Here is a 16,654-nt window from a genome sequence, read left to right as displayed (position 1 = left end):
TCTTCAAAGCCAGTTTGGAGGGAATTGAAGAATTTAAATGGAAACGTGTGTGGAATATGTCTAGTGGTTGTGTTTGGCAAGTGAAGTTGATGCTCCTGGATAGTTACACCTGGGTAATCTTTGTAGAGGTGGAGAACAGAGAAATAGCTGGTGATGGAGAGGGCACTGAGTCAACGACCAGTTTATTTCCCCCTGTAGAATAGGATGGGATGGTGTCTGGGTGTGATGCTGGGGGAGGGAGAGGCTCACAACCTAGAGGCAGATGGGGATGATAGTGGCCCTCAAGCCCTGTGAGAGCAAGAGGGAGGCAAACCCAGGGCCCTGGAGGAGGGGCCAGCTTCTGGAAGGTGGAACATATGTAACAGGAGGCCCACAGGGCGGGGCTCTGGGAGCCTTTTGGAGAGATTCCTTCTGTCTGAAGAGAAAAAATACTCACTCTCTCTTTTTTTTAATTGAAGTATAATCAGTTTACAATGTTGTGTCAATTTCTGATGTACGGCATAATGTTTCAGTCATACATATACATAACATATATTCTTTTTCATATTCTTTTTATTATAGTTTACTACAAGACATTAAATATAGTTCCCTGTGCTATATAGTAGGACCTTTGCTTATGTACTTTATATATAGTAGCAGTATCTGTAAATCTCAAACTCCCAATTTATCCCTTCCTACCCCCTTTCCCCTCAGTAACCATAAGCTTGTTTTCCATGTCTGTGAGTCTGTTTCTGTTTTGTAAATAACTTCATTTGTCTTTTTTTTTTTAAGACTAAATACATAAGTGATATCATATGGCATTTTTCTTTCTCTTTCTGACTTCACTTAGAATGATGATCTCCAGGTCCATCCATGTTGCTGCAAATGGCATTTTATTTTTTATGGCTGAGTAGTATTCCATTATATATATACCACAACTTCTTTATCCAGTCATCTGTTGATGGACATTTAGATTGCTTACATTTGGCTATTGTAAATAGTGCTACTATGAACATTGGGGTTCATGTGTCTTTTCAAATTATGGTTCCCTCTGGGTAAAATGCCCAGGAGTGGAATTGCTTTATCATATGGTAAGTATATTTTTAGCTTTTTTAGGTATTGCCATACTGTTTTCCGTAATGGCTGTACCAAACTGCAAAGAATACTCTTATTTACACTTTTCTTGACCTCTGATTGCTTAATCTATGACTATTAATCAACATTTCTCTAAGGAAGAAACATTAAATGCTTGTATACTACTCTCATACCTAATAATCCCAAGCTTAACACTTTTACAAGTGTAATTTGCTCCAATTTTTAAATGAATGTATATATTGAATTAAACTTGTAAAATTTAACTAAATCACAAATCTGATAGATTCTCTTAAATGCTAAAAGTGGCTAGAACATTTAAAAAAATATTTGCTATCATCTGAGAGCTTAAGTACCAGGTCCTGTTCAGCTTTAGATATGTGATATTATCAATATTCAAAACGGCCCCATGAAATAGATCCTCTGATTATGGCCTTGAAATTCAAACATGGAAAAACGAAGCAACTTGCTCACGGTCACACAGGCAGCTGAGATTGGAGTCCAGGGTCCCATGCCATGTGCCCCTTTATCATTGTAGTGAATACCGAATACATTGTAACAGTTTCATTAAAACCAGTTAGAGAAATGCTAATATCTTTTATAGTAATCACTTCCTTGTCTTTGTTTGTAGTTTTATCATCTAAGCATTTGCTCCTGCACGTTATATGTAAGTTTTACTTTATTTCTGAAAAAGTAGAAAAATACATATTGGATGATGTTGTGTCCAGCACTATTTATTCAGCACGGTTTATGAGATTGATCCATTTTGTTGCCTGTAGTTGTGTTTCATTCGTCTCCTTGTTGTGTAGGCGTTTTTCCTTTATTTTTTATTTTTAATTGAAGTATAGTTGGTTTACAGTCTTGTGTTCCTTGTTGTGTAGTCTTTCACTGTATTTATGTTCGTATATATACATTTATATCACAAATCATTTATCCTTCCTGATATTGATGGGCTTTTGGGTTTTCTCCAGGTTTAGGCTAGTGTAATGAATATGACACTGAACAGTCTTGTGTAGGTTTCTGTATTTGTCAGCTCAGGATACAATAACAGAATACCACATTTATTTTCTCAGGATTCTGGAGATTAGAAGTTCAAGTTCCAGGATACCACTGTGGGTGGTTTCTGGAGTGACCTCTGTCCTTGGTCTGCAGATGGCTGCCTTCTCCCTGGGTCCAAATGGCCTTAATGAGCTGAGGAGGAGGGGTGGAGGGGTTGGGGAGGGAGAGTTTCTGGTGTTTCATCCTAGAAGGACACCAGTCCTATCAGATTAGGGCTCCACCCTGAGGACTTCACTTAACCTTAATTTGGCCCCCTCTCCAGGTACAGCCCCACTGGGGGTGGGGCTTCTACAAAGGAACTTTGGGGAAGGATACAGCTCAGTCTATAACAGTCTCCTGGGGCACACGCATGTAGTTTTGCCCTTTGCATTTAATATATAATTTACAGGCATACGGTGTTTTATTGTGCTTTCCTTTATTGCACTTCAAAGATACTGTGTTAGTTTACAAATTACAGGTTTGTGGTAATCCTGCCTTGTCAGGTGATGGTCAGCATTTTTTAGCAAGAAAATATTTTTATTTATTTATTTTGGCAGTTTTTTGGGGGTGGGAATTAGGTTTGTTTGTTTGTTTGTTTATTTGTGGAGGGACATGGGATGGAACCCAGGATCCGTGCATGCTAAGTACGAGCTCTACCACTGAGCTCTACCCTCCTTCCACCAGAAAATACTGTTAAATTAAGGTGTGAATGTTGTTTTTTTAGACAACTCTCTTGCACATCTATAGACTACAGTGAAGTATAGGGGTCACTTTTACATGCACTGGGAAGCCAAAACTTTGTGTGACTTGCTTTATTGCAATATTTGCTTTATTGCATGGTCTGGAACTGAACTTGCAGTATTTCCAAGGTCTGCCTGTACCTGGAATTTAATAGAAGATTCTATTGAGTTAATTGCAGCTTCCCATGCAGTTTTAAGAAATAGTCCAGAGGGGGAGGGGATAACTCCGTGGAAGAATGTGTGCCTAGCAAGCACGAGGTCCTGGGTTCAATCCTCAGTACCACCATTAAAAATCAATAAATAAAAATGTAATTGCCTCCCCCCAAATAAAGTAATAAATAAAAAATATAATAATAAAAATCTAGGATTCTTTGTTCACTTCTCCCAGTTTCACATAATGGTGACATTTTGAGGAACTGTAGTAAACCATCACAACCAGGACATTGCTATGGGCTTTCTTCCCTAGTTTCATTTGCACTCATTTGTGTGTGTGTGTGTGTGTGTGTGTGTGTGTGTGTGTGTGAATTAGGGTCTACACAATTTTCTCACCTACATAGGTCTGTGTGTCCACCGTCACAGTCAGATCCTCGATGTTGTCTTCTTCATAAACACAGCTGCTTCCTTGGCCCCCTCTCAGCAGTTGATTTTTTGTATGAGGTAGCGTCACATTTGTTTCCATTTCTTTTTTAAGTGATCTGTATTCAGTGGTCCTGGCATCCTTTATTCACAGGATCATCCTTTCCCCACTTCTCCGAAGCACCACCCCTGCTGTAAATCGTCTCCACGTATGTATGAGTCCACTTTACAGTTCTTCCATTCGTTGGTCTGTTTCTTTCTTCTTACATCGGAACCGCGCTGCCTTAATTACTACTGCACCTTTAAACAGATGTTGCTATCTAGTAGAAAAAGCTCTGTTTCTTATTTTTCTTCTGCAAACATTGTCTTGGCTTTTCTTGGCCCTTTGTATTTCTGACTAGTTTCCAAGGGGGGGCGGGTATAGCTCAGTGGCAGAGCATGTGCTTAGCATGCATGGTGTGCTGGGTTCAATCCCCAGTCCCACCATTAAAAATAAATGAACAAACCTAATTACCTCCCCCCAACCCAGAAACAAGAAAGCTGACTAGTTTCTGAATGAATTTTCCACAGCAGGACCAGTTTTGACATCTCATTCTCAGAGCTAGAGCGAATTCACACTGTCGTTTCTTCTCTCACAAAAGGGGGCTTCAAGGCAGCAGCTGTGTGTTCCCCATCAATGTTGTCACGTTCATCTGACCTCAGGCTCTGGTCTCTAATACACTCTGGAAGGAGCTGGGACACTGGGAGGATGGTTCTTACAAACCTTTGGCTCTATAACCTCCTGCCATGAAATGAGGAGTGAAAAAGCCAAGCTATGTCAAGTTTAGATCCCCCCTCTCCTTTTCTGAATATAATTAGGTGACAGGGCTGTAGAAACTAGTCATCTCTGGTGGAACTGAGCTGGGAGCGGCTATTGGGAACCTCGGGCCATCTTGCCTCCCGTGTATTGCAGTGGGTCCCAGGATCAACATCTGATCTGCAGCAGTGTGGGAAGGGATGAAGCTCTCAGGCTGGAAGGGCCCTCTGGAATTGTCCTAAGTTGGGGCAGGAAGGCCGAGCCTCAACCCCCTACATCCATCCGTCACTGGGGGTGGGGCTGCTCCAGAAGGGAGCAGGACCCTGGGCGGAGCCGCCATCCTCAGAGGAGGTGATCCTTCTGACTGGCCTCTGAGAGCTGCTGCCTGGTACCTGTGCTGCCTGTAGCTGAGGGATGTGCTCCGGGATCCTGGAGGGTGGTCTGGGAGGCACCGTTCAGATCTGCTTCCCAGGTGTGCACTGGGAGCAACAACTCCAGTGCCCCGGGGGGGTCCTCATGTCTTAGGATAAACTTAGAAGGGTTTATCCATATATGGACTCATCATCCCCTCCTGTTCTGTCCTTTGTAGGGTCCCCTAAACCTCATTTGGCACCTCCGCTGGTCTCAGTGTCTTGCCTGGATGTATAACCCTGACCTTCATCCCAGAGAGGTCAGCATCCCCTTCTTGGGTCTTGCCTGCTGTACATTTCCACGCAGCCAACACAGGGCCAGAGAGCAGCAAGAGAAGGCCAAGCAGAACCTGAGACCGCACCCTTCCCTGCCCTCCCTGTTGACACCGAGTCTCCCTCCTCCCGGCCCTCGTGGTGAGTCATCCCTGTCCAGGTGCTGACCTGCAGTTCCCAGAGGGCTCAGGCAGCAGCTGGAGCACCATGTGCCCTGGTAAAAGTGTTCTCACCTTTGTGAACCAGGGTGGGAAGCCAAGGCTGCAGGGACAGGAAGCACCAGGGCCTCACGTGGGTCGCTCGGTCAGGGTAGGGCCTCCTTTCACCTTTCTGCTCCTCTGCCCTGAGTTCTGTCGGTGATGGAGCGCTACGTACATGTGACTGACGTGAATACACACAGCTTCCTGGGGGAGGGCAGCTTGTCCTGGGCCAACACTGGATCATTCATGGAGGTGTGGGCCTGACAGCTGCTTGGTGCCAGATCATGTGATCGGACCCGGTGGGTCCCCTGGCCATGTTGCCCACTCCTGCTCTTTTTGACATAAAGTGGGTCCCTTGGTCTGAGGTGATACCATGTGCGACCCTGTATTGGTGGTTTCAACATTGTTTAGAGATGCTGGCTGAGGTCCTGTGGGCAAACTTATATCTGTAAAATGTGTCTATTCCCATCAGAATTAACTGCTGCCCCTATCAGGGTAGAAGGGACTCCACTGTCATCAGCTTTGTTGATGCTGCAACAAACAGGGGACCGTTACCCAATCGGAACTTGTTCTGCTTGCCACACGACAGCCAAGGTGTTGGGGCAAGGAATAGCAACTTTATTTGCAAAGACCGGCAGACCCAGAGGATGGCAGACTACTGTCTTGGATAGCCATCCTGCTCCAGTCAGAATGCAGGCTCATTTTATACAAAAAACAAAACAGAACAAAACAGAACAAAACAGAACAAAACAGGGGAGGGGGTGTGGTTGGTTGTTGCAAACTTCTTGCTGCAGCCATTCTTTGTTCTTTCAGCCACCCATGTGGGTTAGGTCATGCTATCCTTGTAAACCTCCAACAAAACAAAGGTTATTCTCTGGTTTGCAACTTGCTATCTCTATGTAAATGCAGAAGAGCTACCATCCTTAAAGGTCAGAGCCCCTAGAATAGGCTCTCCTGTAGATGTCAGGCTAAAGGCAACATTGTTTCACAAAAGGTAGAGAGCTGGCAAGACTAAGCCTGGAAAGCAGGGCAGGCACAGTGGTTAAAATTAAAGGAACAGATCCAATATAGAGTCAGATTTGTTCTCTATTACAGCACTAGGAAAGCCTTTGCTAAACATTCACTCTTAAAACACTGGCTGTGATCCAGCATCCAAGTAGCCTGAGAATCAGCAGTTCTAGATGTCTCTTGCACTAGTCACCACTAGCTTCACTCACTGCATGTAATTTTTTTCAAGGAAAGAACAGTGTCTAAACATTCTTTCCTAGTGCTATTCAAGTCTCCATATATCTAATGTGGGGACATTCTTTTAAATGAGGAGGGATTGGCTTTGTCATTTATTGGCTGTGAAATCACTCGTTATAACAAAACTTCTCATGAGCAAGAGCCCTGCTGCCCCAGGTCTTCCGTTCAGTTAGCCGTGTGCATCACTCACTGGGTACAGCTCTTCCCCTGAAAGGCACTGTGCCTAAGATGTCCTGCATCCCAGCTAGTGACAACAGCGCTCTGCCCACCATGAAAGCAAGGCTTCGATGCAGTGCGGAAGTTGGTCTCATCTGTTCCCCGTCAGGGCACTGGGCATGGTGAGCCTTTCAGAATTCTGAGAAAACAGCTTCTTTCCATCTGTTAAATTATGTATTACATGCTTTAAACTCTGGAAATAACAATATTTCTGTGAAAAAAACTGAGCTTAAGATTTCTATTATGTAGCCAGCAAGAACATCGAAATATTGAAAATCTAGAACAGGATTTTACATGCCCTGGAAAAGGCTTTCCCACCCATTCACTGAAAAAACATCAGGTATGACTAGCACCCAAGCAGCCAGAGAAAGTGAACCGTCCAGGGCTGTTAATCTATGCACTGCTAGCTTCATTCACAGCCTAACTTTTTGTGACTGACTGAATTGTCTAAACTTTCTTCCATAGTGTACTAATAAGTCTATATGTGTGTGATATAGGAACAAATTTTTACATGCAGAAAAAAGGCTTTCTCACCCATGGCCTTTAGAACACAGGCTGTAACTAGGCTTCTGTTAGAGAAAGATTACAGGTCCCGTATTCATTGGACTACATACATCCCTCACTGAGCATGACTTTTTTCATTGTAAGAACATTATGTCTACAATTTCTCTCCTATAGGTAGTGACAACAGCTTCTAACACGGAGGACTTTGCATGCAAAGTGAAAAAATGTCCTTTGTATTTCCTGTCAGAACACTGGGTATAACAAAGCTTGAAGAAACCTAAGAAAATAGTTAAAGTTTTTACTACATGCATGACTCTGAATCTATCAACTTTTCTGTGAAAGAACTCTGAGCTTCAGATTCCTACCGCGTAGTCAGTAAGAACATCTGTATGTTGGGGACATGGGGAGAGGACTTGGAAAGTCTTTCTCATCCATTCAGTGTTAAACATCTCGGCGTGACTCAGCATCCAAGTGGCCTGAGGAACAGCACTTTGGCAGGTCTGTTCAACAGTTCACCACGAGCCTCACACCGTAGGTGACTTTTTTCTCCTGAAAGAGCACTATGTCTAAAATGTCTTTAGTTTAGTTTTAACCAAGTCCGTATGTACCTAATATGGGAGCAAGAATTTCCACTAGGGGAAGACTTTCTCACCTGTGGGCTCTCAGACATGGGGTACAGGGAAGCTTTTGAGGAGCAGGAGAGGCAATGCTGATCCAGATCCTTAGGCAGTTAGCATCATGCACCTCTCATCGGGCATAATGTCAGTTCACTGAAAGAACGCGCGTCTGAAGTTCCTTTCATATAGCTAGGAGCAAGAGCTCAGAAACTCTAATGTGGAAGCAAAATTTACATAGAGTGAAAGGATCTCACATGTTTCCTGGGTATAGTGAAGCTTGAAGAAACTTGAGAAAACAGTTTCTATAAACCTGTTAAAAGATTCACTATATGTATGACTCTCTGGGCATAACATTTCTGTGAAAGAACCCTGAGTTTAAGATGCCCTCCACGTAGCTAATAAGAACTTGCATACATAAAGAATATGGAAACCGTATGACATGCAGTCAGAAAGACTTCAGCATCCATGCACCGTTAGGACTCTCAGTATGACTCAGTGTCTAAATGGAGGCTCTTACCTGCTGGCTTGCAGAAATCTTAGGCACAGTGTCCTTCCAGAGAACTGCTGTTAAATCCAGAGTCATGAGGTAGCAAATCTTTTAACAGATTTAAATGCTGTTTTCTCAGGTTTCTTTACTTACCTATAGCCAGTGTCCTAAGAGCAAGTAGAGGAGGCAGCCTTTCAGCCTGTATGGGAATCTTGCTTCCATAGTACATGTATATAGTTGTTTTTACTAGCTGTGTGAAAGACATTTTAGGAGAGATTTCTTCCAGTGAGCACAAGTTATTCCCAGAGGGTGATGCGCATAGTCAATTGAATAAAGAACCTGCAAGTAGTGCTTTTCTTGCTACTTAGACGCTTCCCTGCACCCAGTGTTCTAACAGCTCATGGACAAGAAATCCCTTTCACCGGCATGTAACAGCTTGTTGCATTATTAGTTACGTATAGCTCTTGTTACTGCTCTTTGCAAGAGAGTATTGACTTTGTGAGTTTTCAGGGGCAGGAAGTACCCACAGTGAGTGAAGCTGGCAGTGAACGCTGCATCAGACCCACAGAACGAGTGTTTCCCGGGCTACCTTAAAGATGATTCACATCTTGGTTTTAAGAGAGAAGGTATGTGAAAGCTTTCCAAGTGCATAAATGTTTTATCCTCGTATTACATATAGAGAGATGCTGTTACTAGGCATAGAATAGAAATCATTGGCACACTTTTCTTTCTGAGAAACATTTTTATACACAGAGAGTCATTCATGTAGTAAATCATTTAACAGATTCATAGAAGCTTATTGCTGATACTTCTTCCACTGTGGTATAAACCATTTTATTACAGGCAAGAGATGAATGCTTTTGCTCTGCACGTAAGGTCCTGATTCCGTGTTAGAGACAGACGGCTGTTGTTAGCAGTGCTATGAAGGAAATGGTAGGCTCTGTGCTCTTCCAGTGAATGGAGCTTATACCCAGTGAGTGATGTACACGCTCAACTGAACAGAGGACCTCGAGCAGCAGAGCTCTTCCTGCTACAGAGAAATGTCTTCACTGTGCTCAGCCAGCCCCCAAGTGAAAAACTTCCTCATGTATGTGTAAAAGCTCATTCCCATATTAGATATACACAAGCTTGTTAGTTTGCACACATCAGTGTATAAATATGAAAAACTACACGCATCAGCATACAGGCTGAAAGGTTCCCTCCTCTACTTCCTTTTAGGACACTGGCTATGGGGAAGCTTAAAGAAACCTGAGAAAACAGCATTTAAATCTGTTAAAAGATTCGCTACCTCATGACTCTGGATTTAACAGTAGTTCTCTGGAAGGACACTGTGCCTAGGACTTCTGCAAGCCAGCAGGTAAGGACCTCTAAGGATAAGGAACATGGGAATGGGAGTTTACACGGACTCAGAATGTCCCTGCTGTCCACCCAGTGGCTGAGTTCTAGGCACGAGCCAGCACCCAGGTAGCGTGGGCATCAGTGATCCCACAGGCCTGTTAAACCACTCGCTGTCAGCCTGCACATTTTTGTCCTTTTTTTCACCGAAAGAAGACTGTCTAAACCTACTTTCCTGGACTATTAGCAACTCTATACTTATACTGAATATGATAGCAAGGCTTTACATGCAGATGGAAAGGCTTTCTCATGTCAGGGTTGTTAGAGCCCTGGGCAGAGGGAAGCTCATTTGTAGCAAGGAAAGAAATACTGCTACAGGCCCTTTATTCACCTGACTAAGTGCCTTACTCACTGGGCAGACTTCCTTCCACTGAAAGAAAACTCTGCCTAAGATCTGTTTCATGTAGACATTAAAGACAGCTATTTATATCTAATATGGGAGTAAGATTTTAGATGCAGTTTGGAAGGTGCTCTCACCTATTTTTTGTTAGAACACAGAATAGCAGTGTGAAGAAACCCAGGAAAACAGCTTCTATAAATCTGTTTAAATACTCACTGCATGCGAGACACTCTGGATACAACAGCATCTCTCTGAAAGGACACTGTGCCTGTATTTTTACTGTGTAGCTAGTGACAGCATGTGTGTATAAGGTACATTCAAGCAAGACTTTCCTGAGAGGCTCTTACATATCTTCACGGTTAAAACCTGGCTCTGGCTCAGCTTCCAAGAAACCCAGGAAGCAGTAGTTTGACAAGTCTGTTAAACACATCACTACCAGCATCACTCACTGTAACTTGTTCTGCTGAAAGAACACCACGTCTAAACTTCCTTCATAAAGTCCCACTAAGGCTATGTATCTAATCCAGGTACAATTTTTTACATGCAGATGAAGGGCTTTGTCATCCAAGGCTGCTTAACAACCTGGGTGTAGCAAAGCCTCTATGTAGCAAGAGAAGACCTACGGCCACCAGTCCTTCACTCACTTGACTGTGTGTATCACTCACTGGTTATTTGATTCATTCACTAAAAGAACACTGCGCCTAAAATTTCTTTCATATAGTTTGTTACAGCAGGTATGCATGTATATGTAGCATGAAAGACAGACTTCACATGCAGAGTGATGGGGCTCACATCTATTGTCTGTAAGAACACTGTATATAGCAAAGCTTGGAGACGTCTGTAAAATCAGATTCTATAAATATGTTAAATGATTCACCGTGGGGATGACTCACTGTGTGTAACAGTGTTTCTCCAAAAGAACGTTGTGTCTAAGTTTTCTGTCTATCTTGTTGTTTTACATTCACACAGGAAGACTTTCCTCTCCAGTCACTGTTAAAACTACATGCATCACTTACTGGGTACAGCTTCTCCCTGAAAGAACCTTGTGCCTAAATGTTCTTTCATATGGTTAGTTACAAAAGCTATACATCTGTATCTCTCTTTATATATACCTAGTGTGGAAACCAGACTTTTCATGCAGAGAGAAGGACACTCTCATTCTCTGCTTCTTAGAACACTATGTATAGCAAAGCTTACAGAAGCCTTGGAAAGGAGTGTCCAGAGATTTCTTAATTCACAGGTGCATGACTATTTCTGTACAATATAGCTGTGAAAAAACACTGTCTGCCATTTCTATCTTGGGGCTCAAGACAACATCTATATATAATCAACATTTCAACAGGAATTTTTATATATACTATGAAAGGCCTTTATATCCATTCACTGTTAAAAAGTTTTGATATGACTCAGCTTCCAAGTAGGCTGAGAAAACCTAACTCTACAGGTCTGTTACACTACTTAATCCTAGCCTCACTTACTGTGTGTAACTTTCTGTCACTGAAAAAAAACTGTGTCTAAAATTACTTTTATAGATCTTTTAAGAAGTGTGATTATCTATCTATCTGTCTATCTATCTATCTATCTATCTATCTATCTATCTATCTATCTATCCATCCACATGGGAACAAGGGTTTACATGCATCTGGGCAGGCTTTCTCATCTACGGACTGTTAGAATACAAGGTGCAGCCAAATGTCTAAGTTCCACAGCAAACACTACTTCTACAGGTCTTTTCATCAGTTGACTGCATGCCTCACTTACTGAGTATAGCTTCCTTTCCAGAGTTCAAGAACACTCTGACTAAAGTTTAAAGTTTCTTTCACATAACAGGTAGCAACAGCCATGTGTATTTATGTATCTCTGACATGGAAGCAAGACTTTACATGCATAGTGAAAGGGATTCTCCATTTTGTCTTAGAACAGAGGTTATAGACAAGCTTAAAGAAGCCTAAGAAAACAGCGTTTTACAAGTCTATTGAATATTTACCACATCCATGACCCTCTGAGTATAAGAATATTTCTCTGATAGAACACTGTGCCTAAGATTACTGTCTTGTGTCTAGTAACACCACCTATGTGTAACTGCCAGTTTATCCCTCCCTCTGTCTTCCCCCTGATAACTGTGTTTGTTTTCTACATCTGTGAGTCTCTTTCTGTATTGTAAATGAGTTCATTTGTATTATTCTTTTAGATTCCACATATAAGTGATGTCATATGATATTTGTCTTTGATTTAATTCACTTTGTATGATAATCTGTAGGTCCATCTATGTTGCTATAAATGGCATTATTTCATTCCTTTTCATGCCTGAGTAATATTCCATTGTGTATATATACCACGTTTTCTTTACCCATTGATATGTCAATGGCTGGTTGCTTCCATGTCCTGGCTATTGTAAATAGTGCTGCTATGAACATTGGGGTGCATGTACCTCTTTGAATTAGAGTTTCTTCTGGATATATGTCCAAAAGTGGGATTGCTGGATCATAGGGTAAGTCTATTTTCAGTTTTTTCAGGAATTTCCATACTGTTTTCCATAATGGCTACACCAAACTACATTCCCACCAGTGGGGTAAGAGGGTTCCCTTTTCTCCACATCCTCTCCAGCTTTTATCATTCATGAACTTTTGAGTGATGGCCATTCTGACTGGTGTTTTGTAGTTTTGATTTCCATTTCTTTTGATAATTAGTGATACTGAGCATTTTTTTCAAGTGCCTATTGGCCATTTGTAGTCTTCATTGGAGAAATTCTTGTTTATGTCTTCTGACATTTTTGGATTGGGTTGTTTGTTTTTTGTTATTAAATTTTAAGAGCTGTTTATATATTTGGGAAATTAAGCCTTTGTCAGTCAAACATTTACAGATATTTTTTCCCGTTCCGCAGGTTGCGTTTTGTTTTGCTTATGGTTTCCTTTACTGTGCAAAAGCTTGTAAGTTCAGTTAGGTCCCATTTGTTTATTTGTGCTTTTATTTCTATTGCTGCGGTAGACTGCCCTAGGAGAACATTGCTGAGATGTATGTTGGGTAATGTTTTGCCTGTTTTCTTCTAAGCCGTGTATAGTGTCTTGTCTGCATGTTTGTCTTTAAGCCATTTTCAGTTTATTTCTGTGTAGGGTGTGAGGGAGTATTCTAACTTCATTGATTTACAGGCAGCTGTCCAGTTTTCCCAGCACCATTTGCTGAAGAGACTGTCTCTTCTTCATTGTATATTCTTGCCTCCTTCGTCGTAGGACGCGGGAGCGCGCCCGGAGCGTGCGGACGCTGGGCGGGAGCCGGGTGCTCCTGGACCGGCTCCCGGAGGAGGAACGCGGCCTGGGGCCTCGGCGACCGCTTGCTGTCGCTTCTGCTGCCATCGCCGAGCAGGTAAGGGGGCGCTGGTGGGCGCGCGCGGGTCAAGGAGCCGGCGGGTGAGGCCTGGGCTGTGCCGTTGGGGAGGCGCACAGGGAGGGGTGCGTGGGTGAGGTCCGGGCCACACATCCCGTTCGGACCCTGAGGCGGGTCCCGGGCCGCTGCCCTGGTTGGGGTGCCACCTTCCCCCAGATTAGTAATCACTGAATCCTGCGTCTTCCTCTGCTGCAGCTCATGTGCGGGTTTGGGAAAGTGGCTGAATTATTATGGCTGAATAATATGAATTATTATGGCTGAATAATAGCCCGGTCTTCTGCGTCTGTGTGGCACACACCCACAGAGCCATAAGCAGGTGCTGGGCTGCATCCTGGGGACACTGGCCAGACAGGCCTGCCCTCAGTGAGCACAGGGGAAGAAGGAAGTTACAGTGCATCATAAACCCCCTGAGAGAGAGGTCCTGCTAGCTTCTCTCGAAGTCAACTGGGAAAACACAGATCTTGCTGATAGCAAACATTTCAGAAACACGTTAGTTTCTGGAATGAATTCAGTGACGTCTGAACGTTAGAAGGGGGTAAGTATGTTATTTTCTTTCCTATTTCATACTTTTCGGTATTCTTGGAAAATCTGACTATGACCTGAAAAGAGTTATAAAGCAGTTTCTTTAAAATTTCTACCAAAATCTCTCTTTTGATTGAAGTTTTACTGTTAATATTTAGTAAATGCATCTTATTTGTCCCATCAAGATCTTTGAAGCTGTGTGCATTCAGTATATTTGGCTAATCAGATTCTTTTCAGGCCTTGGAAAACTGCTGCAAATTTCTCTGTTTAAACCGAGCATCTGGTATTTTATTATTAACTTTGTATTTAGAAAATTATTCACTGTCTGGAGATATGTAAATTTCTTAAACTTCCCCAAAGGTTTTCTACCACTTTATTAATTATGGTGATTTATTATTTTGAAAATTCTTACATAGGTTAAAGGAGACATTTGACCTTTTATTTAAGTACTGGACATATTACTTACATAGTTTGTCAACATCCTGCTGCATTTGGGTCAGGGCCATGAAATTCCTCTTTTTGGGGAGGTCTCCACTTGCACTAACTAGTGGATGGACAAGTTTAAATAAAATATTATCAAGGCCAAAGACAATATTTGTACGAATTATACAGCACACTATTAAAAGATTTTCAAAAATTAAGAAAACCTTGATTTTTTTTCTTATGTATCATAATAGCTCACTTTGAATAGGTAAGTCCCCAACTGTGAATCCAAGTAAGAAGTAGAACCGAAAACCATTTGTGTTAGCTCTTTCATGTATTATTACATGTTGTGGTTTTGTGAAGCAGAGTTTATAAGGTTTGGGATCTAATGAGAGGCCAAGGCCCTGTTTGGTTTATAAATACGTGTGGGATATTATTTAGGTCTTCAGAAATAAAAGCTGAGAATCATTTCCTTATGTTATCAATTCCTCTCTGGGAAAGCTTATTAAAATGTAGAAAATATAATAGTATATAATTTAGCTACATAATATACAATGTGGGTTGAGAGACAATTACAGTGTTTTATTTCCCTGTATTTTCCATTTTAACTGAATGCGTTTTAGCAACAATTGGATTCTGGCGGTAGCATTATTTTAGCTGTTTCATAAAGCTTTATACCAAATTACTGTGTGTACCAGATAAAATAAATTCCTGACTTCACTCTTAAAAGTCATATTACAAGCAGGCATGGTTTTTTACTTTTATAGGTAAGCTGTATTTTATAACAATTTTTTTGTGCTGTCAGAATCTCAGTTCAGTATTGTCGTTCCTACCATTATTTCAGTGGTTTCCTCTGTATTTAAGGTTCATTTTATGCAGCAAATCAAGCATCTTCCTATTTGGTTCATAGTAAGCTGATATATACAGTACTCAATTCTGGGTCCACAAGTCACCCAGTAAACAGCGTCTACTTGAATGGGACCTTGTTGTGTTTTCCAAGGACACAGTCCCTGTAGTGTACTGTCTACCTAGACTATCCTACCTTGTCCTCTTTTCGGGTGAGTCTGGCCCTGCTCTTTGACCCTTCCAAATCCCCTCCTTGCCTCTCTTCCTGAATATGTAAATTCTTACTTTAGTCTGACACTTCTTACCTAACCTCACATCTCATTTGGTCATGTTTCATTTTACCCCAAGACTTTTTCTTCCTGTACCAAAGAGACTAGAAAATAATCAAGCAAGCTAACAAAATTGTCTCTCCAGTTTAATTGTCAACGTTTTGCATATTTACTACAAATTCCTTTTTTTTAAAAAAGGAATGTATAATTATAGGATTCGTAATCACATTTCCTTCCTCCTTTCCCAGATGTCACCACTCTACTGGTGTGTCCCTTCCTACCACACATTTTATCTTTAACCACATTCCTATATAGTCACAAACAATATGAACTATTATTGCATCACATGTTGGTGATTTTGCATAAGTGAAAGGTAATGACTAAAAATAATCGAGGCATAGTGTTATAGATGAACATTTTAAAAGGCTTTTGTGAAGAGCACTTTGAGGTTCACAGCAAAATTAAGAGGAATGTGCAGAGATTCCTGTATGCCCCCTTCTCTGTACATACATAGCCTCCCCCATTAGCAGCATCGTTCACCGGAGTGGTAGATTTGTTACCAAGGGTGAGCTTACATTGACACATTATCACCCAAAATCCATAGTTTACATTAGAGTCCACTCTTACTGTTGTGTGTTCTCTGAATTTGGACACATGTATAATGCCAGGCACCTACCACTCATCACAGTGTCATACAGGGTATTTTCACTGCCCTAAAAATCCTCTTTGTTCCACCTATTCATCCTTCTCCCTCCCCTACCAGCCCTTGGCAACTTCTCACTGTCTCCATGGTTTTGCCTTTCCCAGAATGTCATGTAGTTGGAGTCATACGGTATGTTGCCTTTTCATATTGGCTTCTTTCACTTAGTAATGTGCATTTAAGGTTCCTCCATGTCTTTTCATGGCTTGGTAGCTCATTTCTTTTTAGCTCTGGATGGTATTCTGTTATCTGGATGGACCACAGTTTATCCTTTCACCTGCTGAAGGGCATCTTGGTTGCCTCCGAGTTTTGGCAATTACGAATAAAGTTGCTGTAAACATTCTTATATAGGTTTTTCTGTGGCTTTAAGTAAGTTCATTTGTGTAAATACAAAAGAACATGATTACTGGATCATATGCTAAGAGTAATTTAGTTTTTTAAGAAAATGCCACACTGTCTTCTAGAGTGGCTGTATCATTTGGCATTCCCACCAATAATGAGAGTTCCTGTTGCTTCACATCCTTGCGAGGATTTGGTGTTGTCAGTGTTCTGGATTTTGGCCTTTCTAATAGGTGTGTAGTGCATTGCATTCTTTTAATTTG

At 41.8% G+C, this 16,654-nt stretch overlaps 1 protein-coding gene across 4 annotated transcripts in view; it reads left to right on the top strand.

The window, feature by feature from the left end:
• Positions 1–16,654, top strand: part of LOC116659613 — a 63,239-nt gene that overhangs the window by 5,097 nt on the left and 41,488 nt on the right. For all 4 annotated transcript variants that reach the window (XR_004314982.1, XM_032467400.1, XM_032467399.1 and 1 more), the window contains one exon: positions 13,139–13,271. Coding sequence is in view for 3 of the 4 variants with exons in the window: in XM_032467400.1 (XP_032323291.1) it covers positions 13,139–13,271 (133 nt within the window). In the remaining variant the exon portion in view is untranslated. The remainder of the gene's footprint in view (positions 1–13,138; positions 13,272–16,654) is intronic.

This window comes from Camelus ferus, chromosome 24 (assembly GCF_009834535.1).
Source record: "Camelus ferus isolate YT-003-E chromosome 24, BCGSAC_Cfer_1.0, whole genome shotgun sequence".
NCBI lineage: Eukaryota > Metazoa > Chordata > Mammalia > Artiodactyla > Camelidae > Camelus > Camelus ferus.
The sequence above is the reverse complement of the archived record's forward strand: the minus strand, read 5'-3'. Positions and strand labels throughout refer to the sequence as shown.